The sequence below is a fragment of the Thermothelomyces heterothallicus genome, assembly GCF_042370625.1.
Source record: "Thermothelomyces heterothallicus CBS 202.75 unplaced genomic scaffold P884_scaffold_50, whole genome shotgun sequence".
In the NCBI taxonomy this organism is placed as follows: Eukaryota; Fungi; Ascomycota; class Sordariomycetes; order Sordariales; family Chaetomiaceae; genus Thermothelomyces; species Thermothelomyces heterothallicus.
Window position 1 is genome coordinate 32,702 of NW_027192611.1, and position 18,777 is coordinate 51,478.

General features: G+C 54.2%; 8 protein-coding genes and 1 non-coding gene across 9 annotated transcripts; 5 read left to right on the forward strand and 4 right to left on the reverse strand.

The window, feature by feature from the left end:
- Positions 1-1,380: 1,380 nt before the first annotated feature.
- P884DRAFT_213424 (uncharacterized protein) lies at positions 1,381-3,929 on the forward strand (the record flags this gene model as incomplete). Its single annotated transcript, XM_069439211.1, has 5 exons — positions 1,381-1,471; positions 1,536-2,950; positions 3,036-3,557; positions 3,624-3,749; positions 3,864-3,929. 5 exons carry the CDS (start codon positions 1,381-1,383, stop codon positions 3,927-3,929), a joined length of 2,220 nt encoding a protein of 739 aa, XP_069293160.1.
- Positions 3,930-4,778: 849 nt separating this feature from the next.
- Positions 4,779-5,599, reverse strand: P884DRAFT_321012 (uncharacterized protein; the record flags this gene model as incomplete). Its single annotated transcript, XM_069445393.1, has 2 exons — positions 5,524-5,599; positions 4,779-5,414 (listed from the first exon to the last, which is right to left on the reverse strand). Exons 1-2 carry the CDS (start codon positions 5,530-5,532, stop codon positions 4,779-4,781), a joined length of 645 nt encoding a protein of 214 aa, XP_069293161.1. The 5' UTR covers positions 5,533-5,599.
- Positions 5,600-9,947: 4,348 nt separating this feature from the next.
- On the forward strand, positions 9,948-10,403 carry P884DRAFT_288370 (extracellular membrane-like protein; the record flags this gene model as incomplete). Its single annotated transcript, XM_069443944.1, has 2 exons — positions 9,948-10,110; positions 10,221-10,403. Exons 1-2 carry the CDS (start codon positions 10,000-10,002, stop codon positions 10,401-10,403), a joined length of 294 nt encoding a protein of 97 aa, XP_069293162.1. The 5' UTR covers positions 9,948-9,999.
- Positions 10,404-10,924: 521 nt separating this feature from the next.
- On the forward strand, positions 10,925-11,425 carry P884DRAFT_321020 (uncharacterized protein; the record flags this gene model as incomplete). Its single annotated transcript, XM_069445395.1, has 2 exons — positions 10,925-11,166; positions 11,187-11,425. Coding segments are annotated over 2 exons (309 nt in total), but the record flags the coding sequence as incomplete, so codon positions are not given.
- A 143-nt stretch (positions 11,426-11,568) lies between these two features.
- Positions 11,569-11,655, reverse strand: P884DRAFT_t184. The gene has a single exon. It is a non-coding gene; the product is annotated as a tRNA-Tyr (tRNA).
- Positions 11,656-13,045: 1,390 nt separating this feature from the next.
- P884DRAFT_265546 (glycoside hydrolase family 30 protein) lies at positions 13,046-14,731 on the forward strand. Its single transcript, XM_069441952.1, has one exon. It carries the CDS (start codon positions 13,197-13,199, stop codon positions 14,643-14,645), a length of 1,449 nt encoding a protein of 482 aa, XP_069293164.1. The 5' UTR covers positions 13,046-13,196; the 3' UTR covers positions 14,646-14,731.
- Positions 14,732-15,034: 303 nt separating this feature from the next.
- Positions 15,035-16,685, forward strand: P884DRAFT_288373 (glycoside hydrolase family 64 protein; the record flags this gene model as incomplete). Its single annotated transcript, XM_069443945.1, has 1 exon — positions 15,035-16,685. Exon 1 carries the CDS (start codon positions 15,333-15,335, stop codon positions 16,683-16,685), a length of 1,353 nt encoding a protein of 450 aa, XP_069293165.1. The 5' UTR covers positions 15,035-15,332.
- A 132-nt stretch (positions 16,686-16,817) lies between these two features.
- On the reverse strand, positions 16,818-18,320 carry P884DRAFT_233295 (uncharacterized protein). Its single transcript, XM_069439878.1, has 3 exons — positions 17,620-18,320; positions 17,058-17,473; positions 16,818-16,985 (listed from the first exon to the last, which is right to left on the reverse strand). The coding sequence occupies exons 1-3, from the start codon at positions 17,939-17,941 to the stop codon at positions 16,905-16,907; spliced, it is 819 nt and encodes a 272-aa protein (XP_069293166.1). The 5' UTR covers positions 17,942-18,320; the 3' UTR covers positions 16,818-16,904.
- On the reverse strand, positions 18,031-18,438 carry P884DRAFT_109122 (uncharacterized protein). The gene has a single exon (XM_069437069.1). It carries the CDS (start codon positions 18,399-18,401, stop codon positions 18,120-18,122), a length of 282 nt encoding a protein of 93 aa, XP_069293167.1. The 5' UTR covers positions 18,402-18,438; the 3' UTR covers positions 18,031-18,119.
- Positions 18,439-18,777: the final 339 nt, after the last annotated feature.

The following is an 18,777-nucleotide window of genomic DNA, read 5'->3' on the forward strand; positions in this document are numbered from 1 at the left end:
TCTTCTTCTTCTTCTTCTTCTTCTTCTTCTTCTTCTTCTTCTTCTTCTTCTTCTTCTTCTTCTTCTTCTTCTTCTTCTTCTTCTTCTTCTTCTTCCTCTTCCTCTTCCTCTTCTTCCTCTTCTTCTTCTTCGTCTTGATTTCTTCCTGTACTCGATAAGCCGAGCTGTGTGAGGAAAATGTGAACCTGGGCGTGGTTCAGGAATGCGAGGGTCGATGCAACAAGCCGTTGAAGGAATAAGCAACCTGAACGTTTCTCCGACCAATCTGTCAGAAGCGTATGTAGTGTACATACGGATTACATATATACAAGCTTCTGACGCACTAGCCACGAGCTACCCACGTAACGAGGCACGCTCGCTAAATGCATTCGCCCAGAGCTCTCAACAACGCAAATACGTTCAACGTAAGCAAGTCAAATTATCGCAAATACAACGCAAATACAACCCTCTGTCAAGCAAATACGCGGGCATACTTACTTGAGTATATTTGACATATTTGCCAAGACCCGTATGTAGTGGCTGACCGTCCTATCTATAGTTCTACACTATTATAAAACACACCTGCAAGATGACCTAACCGCCACAACAGCCACAGCGAACCTTACCCTATGTTATAGGCATTGGCGAATGTAGAAATGTAGGATAGCTACTGCTTGGTTAGAATAGCTACTGCTTAGCTAGAACAGCTATTGTTCAGTCGAATAAACGGAATTCGAAGTCTTCGAATTTTACTGTATTTTTGAGCGTTTCGGCGGCTGGTTGTAAGATTTGATGGATAGCTCAGTGGCGCTGGGCCGGGATGGATAGTAAGGCGCTCTATATTGGGTTAGGGCACTTAGTAGATTTGAGCAAGTTCAAATCGACGTAAATATTACTTACGTGTAGTCAAAGCAAAGCAAATATCGCTTTACATTTGCGTTGTTTTCGTTGTTGAGAGCGCTAGGTACAGTGTAATCCGTACCTTACGTATGTATGGACATGCATATGCGCTTCCCGATCGGGTATAGCGCTTAGGCCAACCTGCCTGCTCCCGCCCCCAACCCACACGACCGCAGCAGGCGGCCAACGGCACAGCACCTTTCATTGTTTATTGCTTGCTCTTTTATCTTTTCTTTTATCTTTTATTAGTATCATGTTTTTCGGCGGGTGCATTTCTTCTTCCATTCCCGTCCCTCTCCTCAAGTCCAAATTCTTACAACAACAACAACCTTGCTTTTTCTCTTTCCTTTACACAACCTGTTCTGCCCTGTTTTCGCTAATTACTTCCGCAACGGCAACCTTCCCCATCAATCCGGTAACCCCCCCCCCCCGGTGACAGACTACCTACTTACAAGCTGCATCGAAACCCCCTAATTCCATTCCCAGAGAACGCAAAGAAACATGAGTCCTCGCCTCGTCAGGTGCGCCATATGCGGTTGGTACATTGTCGGAGAAGCAGGCTCCGCTTCATGGATGGGTCAGTTTCGTGGGCGTAAGTGCATTCAGCGGGAGAGGGAAAACGGAGCAACGGCTGAGTGCGCTGGTGAATTTCCCAGTGTGCCACAACATTGCAGGTCAAGAGATCTTTTTGACCGGAGTCGGTTACTACTCCGACCCGCACTTCGGAGGCTTCATCGCCCCTCCGGATCCCAGCGCTCGGTGGGACGACCCCGGCTATGATAACCCACTGGAACATGAATTCGGGGTCATGACCGAAACCGCCGAGATTAACGGCAAGCGTGGCTTCGTCATCCACGATGCCTGCTGGTCTCTGCTTCAAGACGCATGCTACCCCGATCTGGTCCCCTGCGCGAGATTCTTTGACGTTCTGAACTCCGTCCCGACGGTGTTCGCAAGGAACATCATCGACTGGGGTCATGATTATGGGGGCCTAGCTCTCCTCTTTCCGGAGGATGACTATTTTCCATGGGAGTATTTACGCTTTGCCGACAGGGATTTTCGTGATTCGGGGCTCGACGCCGTGTACAACACCAACCCTCTTGCCTCTTCCGAGATCCAGGAGATCCTCGCCGACACTCCACAGTCTCCGCCAACCTGGGACCACCCATCAGAGTCATCCGCTACTGCCAGATCGTCCAGTGGTCAGGATCCATTCGGCTTGCTTCCCAAGGAGCTATGCTCTGCTATAGCTGCGTATCTACCGACCCGAGATGTCTTGAACGCCCGGCTGGCATCGCGCTCCTTTTGGTTCACATTTCACAGTCAGCAATTCTGGGCGTCTCGTTTTCGGGGTGAGAATGCGGAGCGCTCATGGCTGTTCGAAGCCGCGCGGGATCTCAACACCACTGGCGGCATCGGGCGCAGAGACTGGCGCTGGCTGTACCATCGTACATCCGGTACCCGACTGGGGAGGGCCGCTCAGAATCGGAAACGCGTTTGGGCTCTCATCCGACACGTGATGGACTTATTGGAGCTCTCTTGGAACGAGCTGACCCCCGACACGGAATCCGCCGGACGATCTGCTCCCCTGCGACCCCTGCCAGACGAAGAATGCTCCGGGCCGCCGTGGGTCTCTGTCGAGGGTAGTATCCGGGGGGTTAGCGGCAATCTCAGCGGCCTGCAGACGGCCTGTGTGCTTTCAAAGACTCAACGGGTGGCCATTCGAGTGGATGCTATTTCCCAAGTAGCTGCCTCGACAGTCCGCCTGGGTGGCTCGGTATACATTGCCGGCTTGTCCCTGACTGCTACCAATGGGGAGGTCGTACGGTTGGGCTATACGGCTGCCGGCACCCAGAGTTGTTGCGTGCATCTCTGCGGGGCGTCTCTGACTGGTTTCAACGTGGCCGTCGGCCTTGGCGGTATTCACGCTCTTCAATTCGTCAGCGGGCGTGGAACGGCGAGACGGCTATCTGCGTGGCTTGGGCATCCTGATAACGCACCAAGGACTGAACGGCTACGTGACATCGTCACGCCAGGTGAGGAGATGATGGCACTCGAGTTCGGGTTTGACGTGAGACAACTTCCCTTCGCCTCTCTTGATCGGCTCGTGTTGCCATGCCTGTTCATGCTAATCGAGTTCTGGTTCCGGAATGTAGGCCTTCCGAATGGTCAGCGTTGGGGCTGTGCGGCCTGTTGAATCTTCCATGTCGAGTTCCCATGGAGCCGACGACAATAGCCTCAGACATTCGGCGGTTTGGTATCCTGACGTGCCGTCCCCGACGCTGAACTTGAATGAAGACTTCCTACTAGCGCCCAGAACATATGTGTCGGGATTTAAGCCGCTGTTTTGGTCCCGGTTTGGTGGCCCTGGCGGGGTTCACTTGAAACATCTTGTAAAGCTTACCGTCGTTGACCTTGACATTGGCCGCATTGATTTCTCCTTTAACAGTTCAAGTGTGCCAGCTGAATGCTGGAGATTTTCACGTATCGGAGATCCCAAGAGAAAAAAAGACGAGGATGAAGACGAAGACGAGGAGGATGATGATTCCGAGATTGTCGAGTTCCCAATTGACGGGCCTGGGGGTGAAATGATCAACAAAGTCGAGGTCGGCCAGCAGCTTCTCCGGGGGAACGTTGAGAACTGGCTGTATAAGGAAGGACATTTAACCTGGCTCAAGGTACATTCTTTTCCGTTTCCCATGCTGCGTGTCATGGGAAGCACCCCTGTTCTAATGTTGAAACAGATACATACGAATCGTGAGCGGGCATTAGAAGTTGGCTCGAAATACACATCGCGGAGAAACATCATGGTAGAAAAGGAGTTCAGAGCTGCTCCCGGGACCGCCATTACTGGGTTTTACGGCAGTCGGGTAATGACTAGCTTCCCCCCCCCTTCCCCCTCTCTTCTCGAAACCTCGTTTTTTTTTTTTTTTCCTGAGAAAATTTTGCTGCGGGAATCGTGTTACTAACATGCGTTTTCTCAGTGTCGTAATCAAGGATGCACCCTCATGTCGCTCGGGGTAATGACTGAGCCGCTCAGCAAGGCCTGAGGAGAAAGTCGCCTAATATAGGAATGGGAGGAACACGCTCGCGTCCCATGGTATAAGTTCATATATGACAGTTTCCCAAAGAGTTGATTTGGAGAATTCAAAATGCTGTATAGTGGGCAGAAAGTCAATCTAATAGCATAATTGTGTAATTAAACAGCCTCATGACAACACGTTCATTAGCTTCGCATACCGGAGGTACACGGGCAGGGACAGATTCGCCTACAGTCGTAACCTGTTTCCATCAGTTTACAAAAGACGAGCGGCTTATTTCCCTAAACCGTCCTTTCCTTGAGTGACAGACTCACAGCTTAGGGAGGTAGGAGCGGTTGCGTTCTGGTTCAGGGGAAGGCACGGCCCACGCCGTGAGCAGCTCCAGGGCTGTAAGCAAGAAAGGAACAGCTGACCTTGAGCTTAAGGCAACCAAACCGCTTACTTGACACCGGCAGAAATAATATTCGCTCAAATTTTTAGCGGTCGTGGGTTTTTGGGACTCGGCGGTTGACGGCTGAAAGTTGTGATGGCGTACCGCAACTCAGCACCACAATCTTACGCAAGGGAAGTTCTAAGGCAGCTCTACTGTTTATTCAAGATCTAACTCCGTTTCCAATAGGTCCAAAAGTCCGGCTTCCAGACCAAGGCCGCCCGCGGTCTTTTATTGATGACAAGCAAAGATCCAACAACCACAGATGCCGTTGCACTACTCCAAAGCTATGCCGCCACGCTCGGGATGAATCCAGATCAATCGTCTCGAACTTCAGGTGGCGACTGGATTGTACCCAGACCTGCCGGGCACCATATGCCTCGCCAGCGCTGCCGTGCGCACCGTCGTCCAGGACGCTCGATGGTCACTCACTGACCGCCACTCCTAGAGGGCGGGCGGGAGGCGGCAGTGTTGCTGCTCCTAGAGGGAGGGCGGGAGGCGGCAGTGTTGCTGCTCCTGGAGGGAGGGCGGGAGGCGGGGGTGCTGGGGCGCGACACGGTGGCCTTGATCTCGCGCAGTATCTTGACGATCATGTCCTCATCCTTCCGGAACTCGAAGGGGGTGCCGTTGGTGCCCGGGTAGTCCTCGAGGGCCGTGCTGCCGGGGCTGAGAACGTAGAAGCGGGTGTAGCGGCCGACGGTGACGGCGCCGAAGATGATTTCGCCCATCTGTCTGCTGGCCTGGCGCTCCTTGATCATGTAGTTGGTCAACTCGGTCACGGCTTTGGTCCAGACGGCGGTCTGGCCCTCGAACTCGCGCCGCTTGTTCTCCCACAGGCAGAGCGCCTTCCTCTTGTTGCTGACGTGGTGGACATAGGCGACGGTGACGTCGTTAGCCTCCTTGCTCACGTTGGGAGCGGGACGCGGCTGGATCTCGACGCCAAAGTCCTCGGCGGCCGTGAAGTAGAGGTTGAGGATCGTGTTCCAGAGCCGGTCAACCTTCCACTCGTGCGAGTCCTTGGTCAACGAATTGTAGTAGTTCTGGACAATCGGGTATCTCATGTACTGTCAAAGCAGTGGTCAGCACGGGCAATGCGGCGAGCGGCTACTCCACCGGGCGGTACACAGATATGTGTCTCCCCAGCAGTTCGTTTTGTGGCGGCGTCTGACTTACTCCAGCCATCTTGACGGAGGGGTTGGTTCTCTGAGATGTGAAAGAGGGGGAATATCAAGCTTCTTGCAATGACTGGTTGCTCAAGACGTTTGAGAATGGACGGGAAGGCAGACGAAGGCGAGGATGCGAAGAAACTATTGGAATCGAAAAGTCGTCTTGATCTGGCTCGAGAAGACTTGGACATGATCGCCAGAGTCACCAACTATATACTCTCTGTCGGGTTTCCCTGCCGTCCAAGGGGTCCCGAGCAAACGGTCTGCGACTCCCAACGTGTTGGGCATGTTGGGCATGTTGGCCAAGCCTGAAACCCCGTCGCGAGGGCGAACTCGTTGAGTAGTGGCCGCAGCCAGTGGTTGAGGCCCTGTTAGCGAAGCTATTTTAAAGTGTAAGACATAGATCTTGGTTGCACTAAGTGCTGACGGAGTTCGATACCAGAAGCCAACCAGGGACCACAATCTCAACTTGAGACGCCCGAGACGGTTAGAGCGTCCTAACAGATGTGGTTACAGAGGCCGCATCCTGATGCGGGTGGCCGGCCGTTGTGGCGTCTTCCTATGTATGTACTGTACATACTCTCCCTGCTCCCAACCGATGGTTGTTGCACCGATCCACACCATCCGCAAGGCTCAGCACCATTTTTCACCCTTTCTCCCTGGGAGGATGGGTATGGTTGGAAGAGGGAAGAGACGGCTCCAGCTTTGAAAGGGGCTCGATGACTCGCATCAGAACTCAAAGCTCGTAGAAGAACTGCCCACGCAGGGAAACTGTCAGCGAGACATAATGTCAACACACGGGCTAAGCTACCATTTCCGACCCGAGTACTAAGGTTCTCGTCGACGCTAGGTGGTGTGTCAGACACGCGGCGGGCGCACGGCATCGCTCCTTGCCGTGCATTTTGGTGGACCGGAATTGGCCGCTCGCCGACCGCCCGGTCCTTGCTGCCTCTTCAAGCAGACACAGATTGCTGGAACTGTTGTACTGTACTATATGCGTGTATGTACATACATACTATAGTAACTACTCCGTACCTATTGTACATAATCACGAGGCTGAGCGTCTTGGCGGCCTAATTCCAGGCCACCCTGTGGTAGACTGGGCCCACTAGGGCTTCCTGCAGAACGGCCCTGTTCGACTTCCTTCTTCCACCATCGCCAATCGCCATCAACGACCGTAGCAGAGATACGAAGACCGCTCAATCATCCATCTTTCCCCACACACCCCGACAACAATCCGCCCTTCTTGGCGGCTTATTATTGGCCAAGAGAAGATGCTAAGAATAGGGGAAACAGCACGCACGTTACTAAGTAACCCAGGCGCCGCACGCGGCGCGTCTGCACTGCAAGTCTCGGACCTTGAAGGATTGGCTAGGTGCTTTTGATAGTCACCGGAGACGATGCCAACGAGAGGTGTTAGCCCTACAGCAATGCCCAACCTTGGCCCGTCTCTTACATATGTACGTACATACGAGTCTGTGATTACTCCGTACACTGGGAACAACAACCCCTGGCAAAACCTGGAAACAATCTGGGGGCGGTTAGGGCCACATGACCGGCCCGTGCCCTCGCGCCTTCTTGTTTTCACTCAGCGTGCGTCATATGAATTGATAAAAAAGTTCAGGTAATCAGTTTTTCTTTCTACAACATGTTGCACCAACCTCGCTTTCCTTATCCAGGCCCAGGTTCGCGTTTCCCCCCCGCACAACTCGGCTTATCGAGTAAAGGAAGAAGAGAGTACTCTTTGTGAGAGGGATGAATCGCCGCCCTGATGGGCTTTCAGTGCCCTCAGTTGGACCCTCCTCGCCTCAGACTTCAACGTGTTCAGGCATCCGCGACCGCGCGATCGGCACGCGATTGTTTCCGATTCCGGGGAATCGCCAGCTTTGCCTGTTTCAACAGAGTTTGCCCACGTCGTCTGGGCGTCCCATATTCTGTCGTACCTCAGTTGCTACACGGAGACATCATCAGGCCGTGAATGAGGGAGAGGCTGGCCCGCTCAGCATAGATACCTAATTAGGTAGCCAACGCAGACCATGACGGAGACTGCGATTGGAAAGAAGAGGATGAATATATAGAAGCAGGAACACATGACTCGGGTTTCTTTACCCCCTGTCGCCTTTGAAACCCGCGGTTCGGGCCAGATATGGAGTTTGCCATCCAGGCTGGGATATCAGCTTGAATCCGATCCGGGGCGTTCCCCTTTCCTTAATGGCTAATACATGTCCACTAGCACTGGCTAACACTTGCACCAGTGTTCTTGCAGACTTGATCCTCACACAGTCGGACTCAGAGCGATTTCCTCTAGGGAGAGCCGTAGATTATGCACCATGTGCCAGATGCCGGGGGTGGCCTGTACCAGATGCTTTGCGGTCCCGTACTCTTCCAAGAGATGCCAATGCATTGACTGGCCAGCTCACAAGCTCCTCTGCCGCAAACTCATTCCCTTTCTCGCGACTCGCCCATCCAAGGCCTCCCCGTCTGGGGTTTGGTTGCCCGAAGAAACAGACAGACCACTGCTCACTTAGGTCTCGTTCAATTCAGACCAAGAACGTCTCCCATGAAAGTGTTTATCCTCGGCTCGCCAATAAAGCTCCTGTAGTTGCGGCCCAGGGGAAAGCTTCTTCTGCCTTGGCAACCTGCGACTACAGAGTGAAGGCTCGGTCGGAGCCCGAGCCGGCCATTTCCGAAATTTTGTTACGACAACCTCGTTGTGTTCAAGCCTAAGCATGTTGTGGTGGTAGTGAGTGTTGTTCGTCTGAGCTCCAACGTCGAGGGTGGTCAGAGGTAGCGTTGGTGGTAACAACCATGTTCTTGGCAAAAGGGACTGCTCTGCCAATGTGACCATCCCCAACATTTTGTATCAGTAACTTGGGTACAAGTAGGTGTCAGAGATGTCATGTAATTAACTTGTTTGAGCCGAGCGCAACGTTGTTGTTGTCACATGCTCGGTAGCTACTTCATCGAGTTTGCGTCTCCGCAACTAGCTGACCGGTGAGCTGCACCATGTCCCTTCCCATTGACGCTTAATTAAGTCATCTCGCAACTTCGACAACGTGACAAGACGGCCTATATCATCGTTGGAGCCCGCAAGAATAGAGTAAGTGTAAATAAACCGAACAAGAGAAACTATCATATCTCAGCCAACTCCGTGGTAATTAGTGACAAGTCGGTAATTAACAGCCTGGATTTTGTAGACGTGGCCCTTGAGCCCAGGCTCTTCACCCGGCAGTTGGGCGTCTAGGTCTCGCGGACAGGTGAACACGCGAGTTGGCTGGTTGTGCTGTGGTTTTGGTCCTTCGACCGACTCCGACAGTGACCTACTCACCCTTATGTCCGGCAGTGTAACGCTCTCCGCTTCGTCCAACGCATGTGACATCGCTATGCTCGCTACGCTACGACTCTCGATATGTTGTTCACTTTTCTTATTGGGGGCATGACACAGCACTTTCTTGGTTCCATTATTGCTTGTGGAATAGGATGCTGGATATCCGATGATACTACCATTCCTTATGCTGAGGCAGGCGGCATGCAGAGCTCTCTAGCTCGCCCTATCACCTATCAGAGCCGTGGTATATGCAACGGGGGCCGCCGAAATGTTGCCCAGGAGCAACAAGGGAGAAGGGAGCCAGGAAGTAGATGCTCAAAGTTGCGTTTTTCGTAAACTGGTGTGGAACAACATATAGTAGCAGGGCTTCACATGGAACAGAGCAGTTGCATACCTCGGCGAACAACTCATAACTCAAAAAGCATGAAACGGTAGCGGAGCTTTTCCACTATTTCATTTGTCGGATAGTTTCGCTCTACAACTCTTGGTGTAACCCCCCTTCCCCTCCCCCTTCACTCCATCTCGATCGGCGCCCAGACTTCTACCTCAGATCTCCCCGCAAAATGTAACGTCGAGGACAATGATGGTGAATTGTCCGAGGTCAATACGGGTGCGGGAACCTGCCCATTCTTTGCTCATTGGCTCTCGCCGGATATCGGGTTATATGCCGCGCGTTCCTGGAGCTGACGATATGTTTGGGTGACCGAGCAGGCGTTTCAAGACCTGCGCCAGTCACTTCCCTGGCACTTCGGAGCCACGAAATGATCAACGTCCAATAGCGTATCCTTGACCGTGTGATGTACATGTACCTACTTTACCTGTAGCGGCCGAGGGAAACAGAATCCAGGGTTGTTGAGGTGGGGACGGAGCCATAAGTCGTATTATAGGATGGGAGACCGGAAACCCACCAAGAGAACAGCGAGACAGAGCAGCACTGGTCTGATGGCAGCTGCTTTGTCGACCAAGTATGACGAGCACGAGCATGGAATGGCATAAATACCTGCTTCCCCCCCTCCTATGGGACTCTTTGCCTAACCACAACAGCAGCATAGCTCAATTCCCGGCCCGGATCTTTAGCTCAAACTTGTGGCAATCAAAGACACGCACAAACACAACCATAATACTCACACTCATACTCACTACCGACGATTCAAGATGCAGTTCTCTACCGTCGTCGTCGCCGCCCTTGCCGCCGTGGCGTCCGCCAGCCCCGCCGTCAAGCGCCAGGCAGCGTGCCCCGAGGTGGACCAGATTCCCAAGTGCGGTGTAAGTCTCCTTTTCTCTTCTTTCCCTTGCCTTTTCCTTTCCCTCTTCTCTTTCTTTGAGAGAAAACGGCCACAGAAGTGAAGGAGTGGTTGACAAGACACCCAAAACAGTACGACTGCATCGTCAACGCCGCCGCCGACCTCGGCTGCCAGGCCGACGACTACAAGTGCATGTGCGACCAGTTCGACGCCCTCCGGTCCGGCGCGGCCACGTGCGTCCTCAGCAACTGCGGGCTCGATGGTGCCCTCGAGGTCATCTCTGCCGCCGAGGCCGTCTGCGCAGCTTGCGCTTGAGCATCCTCTTGTTTCCATTCGCTTCCCATTTGGAGGGAAAGCACTCTATTGGATGAGAAAGAGAGGAAGAAAGGTTTCTGTGCTGTCGGCAATCCTAACGATGGTACCGAATAAAACTTGATCCCCGAATTGGAATGCGTGGTCCCTCCGGAAATGTGCCCCTATCAAATAAACTGTTAATTAATAACAAAAGAACCTGACACCGCACCACGCCACGCTTCAAGTATCTCGGGGCCTACTTTGGCTACAAGATCAACCTTCAGGAACCAGCATCTCGTAGCGGGGAGGATGTCCGCTCCTCAGTCTGACGCCGGATTTCACTCCATAACAAGGCACAGTATTATTCCTCAACCCCTGCAGTTTGATCTGTCACGGAAACAATCATGGGCCCCCTCGCAATCAACCATCCTCTGCCAACTTTGCCCCTATTAATTACAATTACCGACCAGGAAGAGGACATCGTCTGCAACCTGCGGTGTCCCCCGCCATCTTGCTCCGTAAAACGACAGGAGGATGACCTCCGCGTTACTTTCGGCCTGGGTTCGGGCGCCGACGTCAAGGGCTTCCCCAGTCGCTGCGGTGTCTACTTACATCACTGCTCGGCAATCGAGCTCGACTTCCTCGGTCTGGATCGATTCGAAGTCGCGGCCCGATCATGGGACCCGGCCAAGGAGGACGCCCTCTGTGCCAAGTTGCAACTGCTTGGTGCCAGGTGGTGGCCGAGCCTGGAAGAACACTCCGGTGCCGAGATGAGGAAGATGATGTAGCGGGAAATGCACTCAGACCTCGACCAGAGCAAGGCGCGCGTCATCGGGGTTGCTCCGCAGGGAGGGGTAATTATGGGCTTTAGAGGTCGACGAAAGCGTGGGATCGGGAAAGGGGCTAGATAGGATTCATAACGTCAATAGCATGGAGGAAAAGTGCAGGATTATTGAAGTTCGGTGGCGTTTTCTCTCCAGATCCACGAGACTGCCCACTGCTTGATTTTCGTAGGACGGACCGGATGGATGATGGGAAAGAAACTATTGATGCTGAATCCTGAAGCGTGTCCGGCCTGGTGTCGGTAACCATTCTTATCGTTACAAGCAAAGGCAGTGAAAGAATTAATGATCAAAAATAAAAATACAAAATCAAGACAAGGGGTTCAAACAATCCCAAAAAGTAGTCCCCTCGACCGGAATCGAGCCGGTGACCTTTCGGTTCAATAAATTCCTTTACAGCCGAACGTGATAGCCAACTACACCACAAGGGGATTGCTTTTGATTGGTGGGCTATCCCTGCCCCACTATCTTATTAGTGAATGCTTCGGATGACTACTCAGATTGGCATAATTCCTTTTTTACTTTCCAATTCTCATTGGTTCCTTCTTGAAATCCTTCTTCCGACCCCTCCCTTTCCTTTGGAGGCGCTTCATTTTTCCTGGTAACGCAAGGCCATGCGAACCACTCACCCTTCTCATTTTTTTTTCTTTTTTTACCTTTCAATCCCACCCTCCGTTTCCGAATAATGAACTGATGGTGCACCTTGGGTATCCAGTTGAAGCACTGCTCCCGAGTCCATGCCCGTTTACTCAGGCTCGTGTTGCATGCCTCCAAAGAGGTGGAACTGATCAATGGACTAGTGTGCACTGCGAGGAGTCTCCCCTTCCGTCCTTCGCTCAACCTGTTCCACCAAGATTTTGTCAGGCTGTGTGCGTGTATGACTCCATTATGATACCCTGGAAGTCTCTTTGGAATCCATCCTGACTGCCTTGGGGACAGCGGCCAATGGATGCTGAGTTTATCGGCAATGAACACAATACTGCACCAGTCGAGGATTGTCTCCCACTATTCACTCCTCTCTCACATATTACCGTATCTCAACCAGAAAGACGTATCCTGTTTCCTCCATGCCTAATTAGGCCTCGACGATCCGTCTTGTCTGCTCTAATTATTAATTAGTACGAGGACTCATGCCGCATATAATTAATTAGACCGTGTTCCAAAACATTCAGGGCATCGAAGAGTTTGCTATCAACGGCGCAGCGGTCAGAGCTAAGAGAGTGAATTCAACATGAACATTGGCACAGAGCAAGCTGAGCCTAGATGTAATTAGGGCATATGCTCCAGATTCTCAACTCCTGATTAATTACATCAAGTCGCAGGCCAACAGGTCAGGGGTAAAAGCAACAACACTCGGTTACCCCTCGGTCTGAGCCGGCAATTCGGAACTATCGCACCAGTCATAACGACCAGCCTTGACCTTTTAAGATCTTATGCGTACCCATATACCTTGTTATGGGTCGGGATAAAGGCCAATACTACCTAGGACGGATATATTGCTCCGAAATTCTCAAGACGGAAGGGCCGGACATTTGGGCCCTAGTCTCCTTAGTCTTGCAAACCACCAAATGCCACCAACAATCAATTCAGGTCTCGGAGAAGAGGCTGGTCTGCTCAGCTCGGTCCGCCTTTTTCCGCCAACCGCCCATCTCGGGGCGAACTTTGACCGAACTAATTATGAACCGAAAGTGTGGTGGAGAAGTGGTAGGAGGAGGCTGCACTCGACCAGCCGAGAGAGCCCCAGAAATGCATATTACTCTGTCCCTGGCGTTGCACTGTACTTTTATTGGAAAACAGTCGACCCTAATATACGGACATTGTCGGCATCGTCGTTTGCGGACGACAACCCTATTCCGGCGGGATACATAACCCCTTATATTCCATCTCGCAATGCGGATTTCCAAGATACCGTCGTCATGACCCGCTATCGTGGCTTCATTTTGTCCAACATTTCGATCCCACTCCCCGCGCCATGATTAATTCGTCTCCTTTGTTGGGGTTGGCCTTGGTGCTGGCCACCAGTCCCCCGGCAAGCGCCGACAGCACCACAATCATCAACGCTGGGTCAAACTGGGGCACTTGGGAAGGTTGGGGAACGTCTCTGGCATGGTGGGCCAAGCAGTTCGGCAACCGCGATGACCTGGCCGATGCCTTCTTTACCTTAAAGTCGACGACGGTGAATTCGGAGATGCTGCCCGGGCTTGGATTCAACATTGTTCGTTACAACGCGGGCGCGTCGAGCTGGAACGCGGTCGGAGATGAGAGGATGGTCGAGTCCCCCAACATCCGGCGGTCGCGCCAGATGGAGGGGTTCTGGCTGGACTGGCACGACACGGACCCGACCTCATCGAGCTGGGACTGGACCGTGGACGCGAACCAGAGGTCGGCGCTCCAGAAGGCGATCGCGCGCGGGGCCAACAGGACGGAGCTCTTCTCCAACTCGCCCATGTGGTGGATGTGCAAGAACCACAACCCGTCCGGGTCCAGCGACGGCAGCGAGAACATCCAGTCGTGGAACCTGGAGCAGCACGCCGTCTACATGGCCAACGTTGCCATGATGTACCGGGACCGGTGGGGCATCCGGTTCGAGAGCGTCGACCCGTTCAACGAGCCGTCGGCCAACTGGTGGAAGGCCGACGGGACGCAGGAGGGTTGTCATATCGACGTCTCGACCCAGGGCACCATCGTGGGCCACCTGGCCAACCACCTGTCCCAGCGGGGGCTGTCGACCGTCATTACGGCGTCGGACGAGTCCTACTACGACCAGGCCCTGCACACGCTCCAGACGATCGGCAGCAGCGCGCTCAGCCGCATCAGCCGCATCCACGTGCACGGGTACCAGTACGGGAGTGGCAACCGGGCGGGCCTGCGCGAGGCGGCGGCGGCGGCGGGGAAGCGGGTGTGGAACAGCGAGTACGGCGACGGGATGGCCTCGGGCGAGAACATGGCGCGGTATCTGCTGCAGGATCTGCGGCAGCTCCGGCCGACCGCCTGGGTGTACTGGCAGGTGCTCGACGGCGGCGGCTGGGGCCTGCTGGACGCCGACAACGACGCGGGCCGGCTGGGAGGTCCCACGCAAAAGTACTTTGTGCTCGCCCAGTTCGCCCGGCACATCCGGCCCGGCATGCGCATCCTCGACGGCGGCGCCGACAACGTGGTGGCCGCCTACGACGCCGCCGCCGCCAAGCTCGTAATCGTCGCCGTCAACTGGGATGCCCCGCAGTACATCAACTTTGACCTGTCGCGCTTCGCCGGGCGTCCTGCCGACGGCACCGCCGTGCCCCGCTGGAGCACCCAAATCGGGAGCGGCGACCGCTATGTCCACCACGAGAGCGACACTACCATTAGCGGCACCAAGTTCTGGTCCTACTTTGAAAGGAACATGGTGCAGACCTTTGAGGTCGCCGGAGTGCGACTGTAAAGTATCAGCAGTAGTTAAAATACCAATCATTGGACATAATTATACGTACCTTGTAATTAGTGAAGTAATTAGTGAATAATAGCGAGAAACACTCGAAATCATTGTTTCACCTCCCTAGAAGAGCAAGTCAACGATAGTCCCGTTGGTATCCGCTGTTTAACATTCCAAATGCTTTTCTCGCCTTAAATGGGGATTTTTGGCCAAGTAATTAATTTATCCCTATTAAATGCCAAGGGGATGACTTCATCGGTTGTTTACCTTGGGCAACAATCGATTGACTGCCTAGTAGTTTTCTTCCAAAACGGAAACTACAGCCTTCTCTTTCCAAAGAAAAAAACTTAATTTACCAGTGAACTCCTATCCTCCTTCCTTTGTTCATCTTGCGGTTCACGAGATCTGTGCTTCTCAATGTTTCTCGACTTTCCCCGCTTTGGAATTGTCTTTTGAGTTGTCAGGTGCTCCGCCACAAGAATAAGTCCTTGTCGAATAATTAATCAGGGTTTCCAGGTTCTTGTTTGCCCAATCGACGTCAGCGACCCCGACGGTTCCATACCTAATTATCGAACAACACCACGATTTTTACTCATCCTCTTTCATTTTACTAACCGCCTCCGTTAATTACTTAGGGTAATCTCTCTGGTCTAGTCTAGCATCGGCAACATCAACCCAGTAAATGATCATACCACGATGCCCGACTCGCTCCAAATCCAGCTCGTCAACCAGACGACATCCAACAATGTATACGCCTTCATCACCGGGCTCGCCATCCGAAACAACATGGCCCGCGTATTTCTTGGGGCAGACGGAAGAAGCCTGTATTACCCCGAACCGCCGCCGCCCGGCCAGATCCTGCAACCGCTGACCCAAGACTGCGCCATCCCGCTCGGCCACCCCGGGAACACCGTGACCGTGACCATCCCGCAGATGGCCGGCGGGCGCATCTGGTTCAGCGCCGAGAAGCAGCTGACCTTCCTGCGCAACCCGGGTGGACCCGGCGGCGGCGCCGCCCTCGTCGAACCCTCCGTCCTGAACCCGAGCGACCCGAACGCGGGCGTGGACTTCGCCTTTTGTGAGTTCACCCTCAACGACGACCAGCTGTTTGCCAACATCACCTATGTCGACTTCGTGCCCCGCCTGCCCGTCTCCCTGACCCTCCGGACGCGCGGGGGCGCGGTTCAGCACGTCAGCGGCATGGCACCTGACGGCCTCGAGAGGGTTTGCGCAGGCTTGAGGGAGCAGGCCGCCAGGGACGGTTGGCCGTGGGACAAGCTGATCGTTCAGCCCGAAGGGCACGACAGGCCCCTGAGGGCGTTAAATCCCACCCACGGCAACGCGGTTGGCGCCAGTTTCGACGGCTACTTTGAACCCCTCGTCGAGGACGCGTGGAGGAAATACTCGGAGTTTCTGCAGCCCCAGCCCCAGCCACAACAGCAACAGCAACAGCAGGCCGAACCATCCGAGGAAAAGCGCCGTCACCGATTCCACCTTTCCTTCCTCAGCCGCGGGGCCTACCGGTTGCGGCCGGCTCCGTCCTCTTCATCAGGACCACCACCACCAATACCACCGCGGCCACCCACCACCCTCCGCATCAACACCCAGGCGGCGCCGGGCGTCCTCGAGGGGCGCGTCCCAGCCGGGTCGGCGGAGCTGGTGATCGGCGGGGAGCGGTTCGCGCGGCCGACGACGGCCGACATCCTGGGGTGCAACAGCGGGCCGTTCGCGCCGGGGGGCGCGTCGCCGGCGCGGCTGGCCATCATCCCGCGGCTGGCGGCGGCCTTCCAGCGCGGCTGCGTCTGCGCCGTGCGCGACCACCCCTCGGACCCGGGCACCTTCTACCCGCGCGACGGCCGGCCGGCGAACCACTACGCCCGCGTCGTGCACGAGTGCAACCTGGACGGCAAGGGGTATGCGTTTGCGTACGACGACGTCCAGCCCGACGGCGGCGCGGATCAGAGCGGAAAGGTGAATGCCGGCGACCCGGACTTGCTCATCGTCGCCGTCGGCGGTCGCGGCGCATACGCCGGGGATAGGATGCCCTGAGAGAAGAAGAAGAAAAAATATAATGAAAGAGAGAAAGCAAAAAAAGAGGGAGGCTCTGGGCATTTTCGGCTGGCATGGAAAAGGTTGATCTTGGTGTGGAATTAATATCGATCCATAATTATAATACCCTGGCTCGCTTTGATGCGAAAACCATGAAAATGCAAATAGACAAATGTAAGCGCCAACCCAGAAAACGCCACGCTCCTTTAATTTTACAGCCTAATAGATCTGCTGGGCATCGTACGCGCGAACGCTTTCCATCCATTTCCGCACCTCGCCCATGTCTTTGCAGACATGATGCTGTTCATCATCTGTGTCAGCCCGAATCAAAGGAGCAACAGCAGAAGAAGAAGGAGAAGAAGAAGAACATACCGCATCCCAGCCGTCCGACCCGCCGTTGTGGTCGGGGAACGTCGTCTCCAAACCCTCGAGCGCGGTGTCGGCGTTGCAGAGGATGGCCTGGCGCATGTAGCTGAAGCAGTGGATCATGTGCCAGTGGTGGTCCTCGGGCAGGGGGACGTTGGTCTTGAGCCCGGCGTAGGTCTGGATGACGGCCCAGAGGCAGTGCAGTTGGTGCGTCCACGAGGTGGTGAAGACGGTCTCGCCATCGTACCACGATATCGGCGTCGGCAGGTCGTGGTACGCCGACGGGTCGTCCACCCTCTGGAAGCCGATCCCCTTGGGCATCAGCTTGTTCCACCGGTCGAGCACTTCGGGCTCGAAGAATCGGGAGATGTTGTTCGGCGCGTAGTCGTCCTCGGGCTCAAACTTGACGATCCTCTGCGAGACTTTGGCGGCAGCGCGGTTTGCTGTCAGCAAACGAGGCTTGAAAAAAAAAGGGAAAAAAAAAAAGAAAGGTCGGCAGGCGATCTGCATTCGGGAAACTCCCTTCAGTCGCTCCCGCTTCGCCTAATTAGTCCTGGTGCACACTTACATCTTGGACTGAACCCCGTAATGTCGCCGCTCAGCTGGTAGTCTTGGGCTCCTAACGGACGCTGCTGCATGCGCAGAAGAACAACTAGAATGGCCACGAGCAGGGTGATGTCGATGAGCCACCGCCACGAGTTGAAGATGGCGCACATCCGTTTCGTCCTCGACTCGCGAGTCGGTGCCGGCATCGCTTCCTCCAGTCTCCATGGTTTCTCCTCCTCTGTCAATGACCCAATTTCCGTGCTTGACCTGTCATCGCCATCCTCCTGGCCAACGTTGTGGTACCCGGCCCCGCCGTGCCCTTGTTGGTGCTTCTTGGGCGCCATCTTATTATACGGATTATGATCAGATCGCGGCACAGTTCAAAGAAGAAGCGGGATAGGACGATATACACCAGGTATACCGTAGCAAAGTGTGGCACGAAATACGTAAGTTTGAGCGTCGACTGCAAACGGGATAATCAATGTAGCAGATCCCGATTTGGCGCGCAGCTGGTTTAAAGGTTCAAGAGGTCTCAATGACTGCTCCGGCTCTGTTTCCCCCAAGCGGAGCTATCCATTGTCGTCTCGCCCTGGGATCGTGTCTCAAGCAGCCCTGCTGAAACGTGCCGTTTGTGAGCAAGGCAGCATTCGAGCCAAGTCTGAGACGATCTGGAGAAGCACTTGCTTGCTGGAGGCGAAAGGGGCCAGGGGTCCCGCAAAACGGAGGTAAAAAAAACGCAAACGGGAAAGAATAGTTAATTAACAAGAAAAGAAAAACACCGATTTGTGCCGATTTTTGGTCCATCGCGGAACTCAGGAGTCAGATCGCGTACAATTTTTTAAAAACATTGTACATATTTATATCGCTTCCTCCCTTTAATACTCTGGAAGCACTTCTTCGGGGTCATGGTTGAAACAGAAGCTTTGGTGGGACGCACTGAAACGCGCTGTGAGCGACCCTTCCGCACCCACTGTTTCGGATCTCCCCTCCCCTACGCCCGGCATCTTGGTGAGCGATCTGCATCGCGAACGCAATGATTCCAAGCGAAATCAGGAATTGTTAGAACGGGTCCTCGGGAATATAAAAACTCCCGAGGATCTTTGCATCTAAATGGCCATGATCTATCTACCCTAAGTCCTCCCTGAAGCCCGCGGTCTGTATCAATGCATTGTTTGTGCTT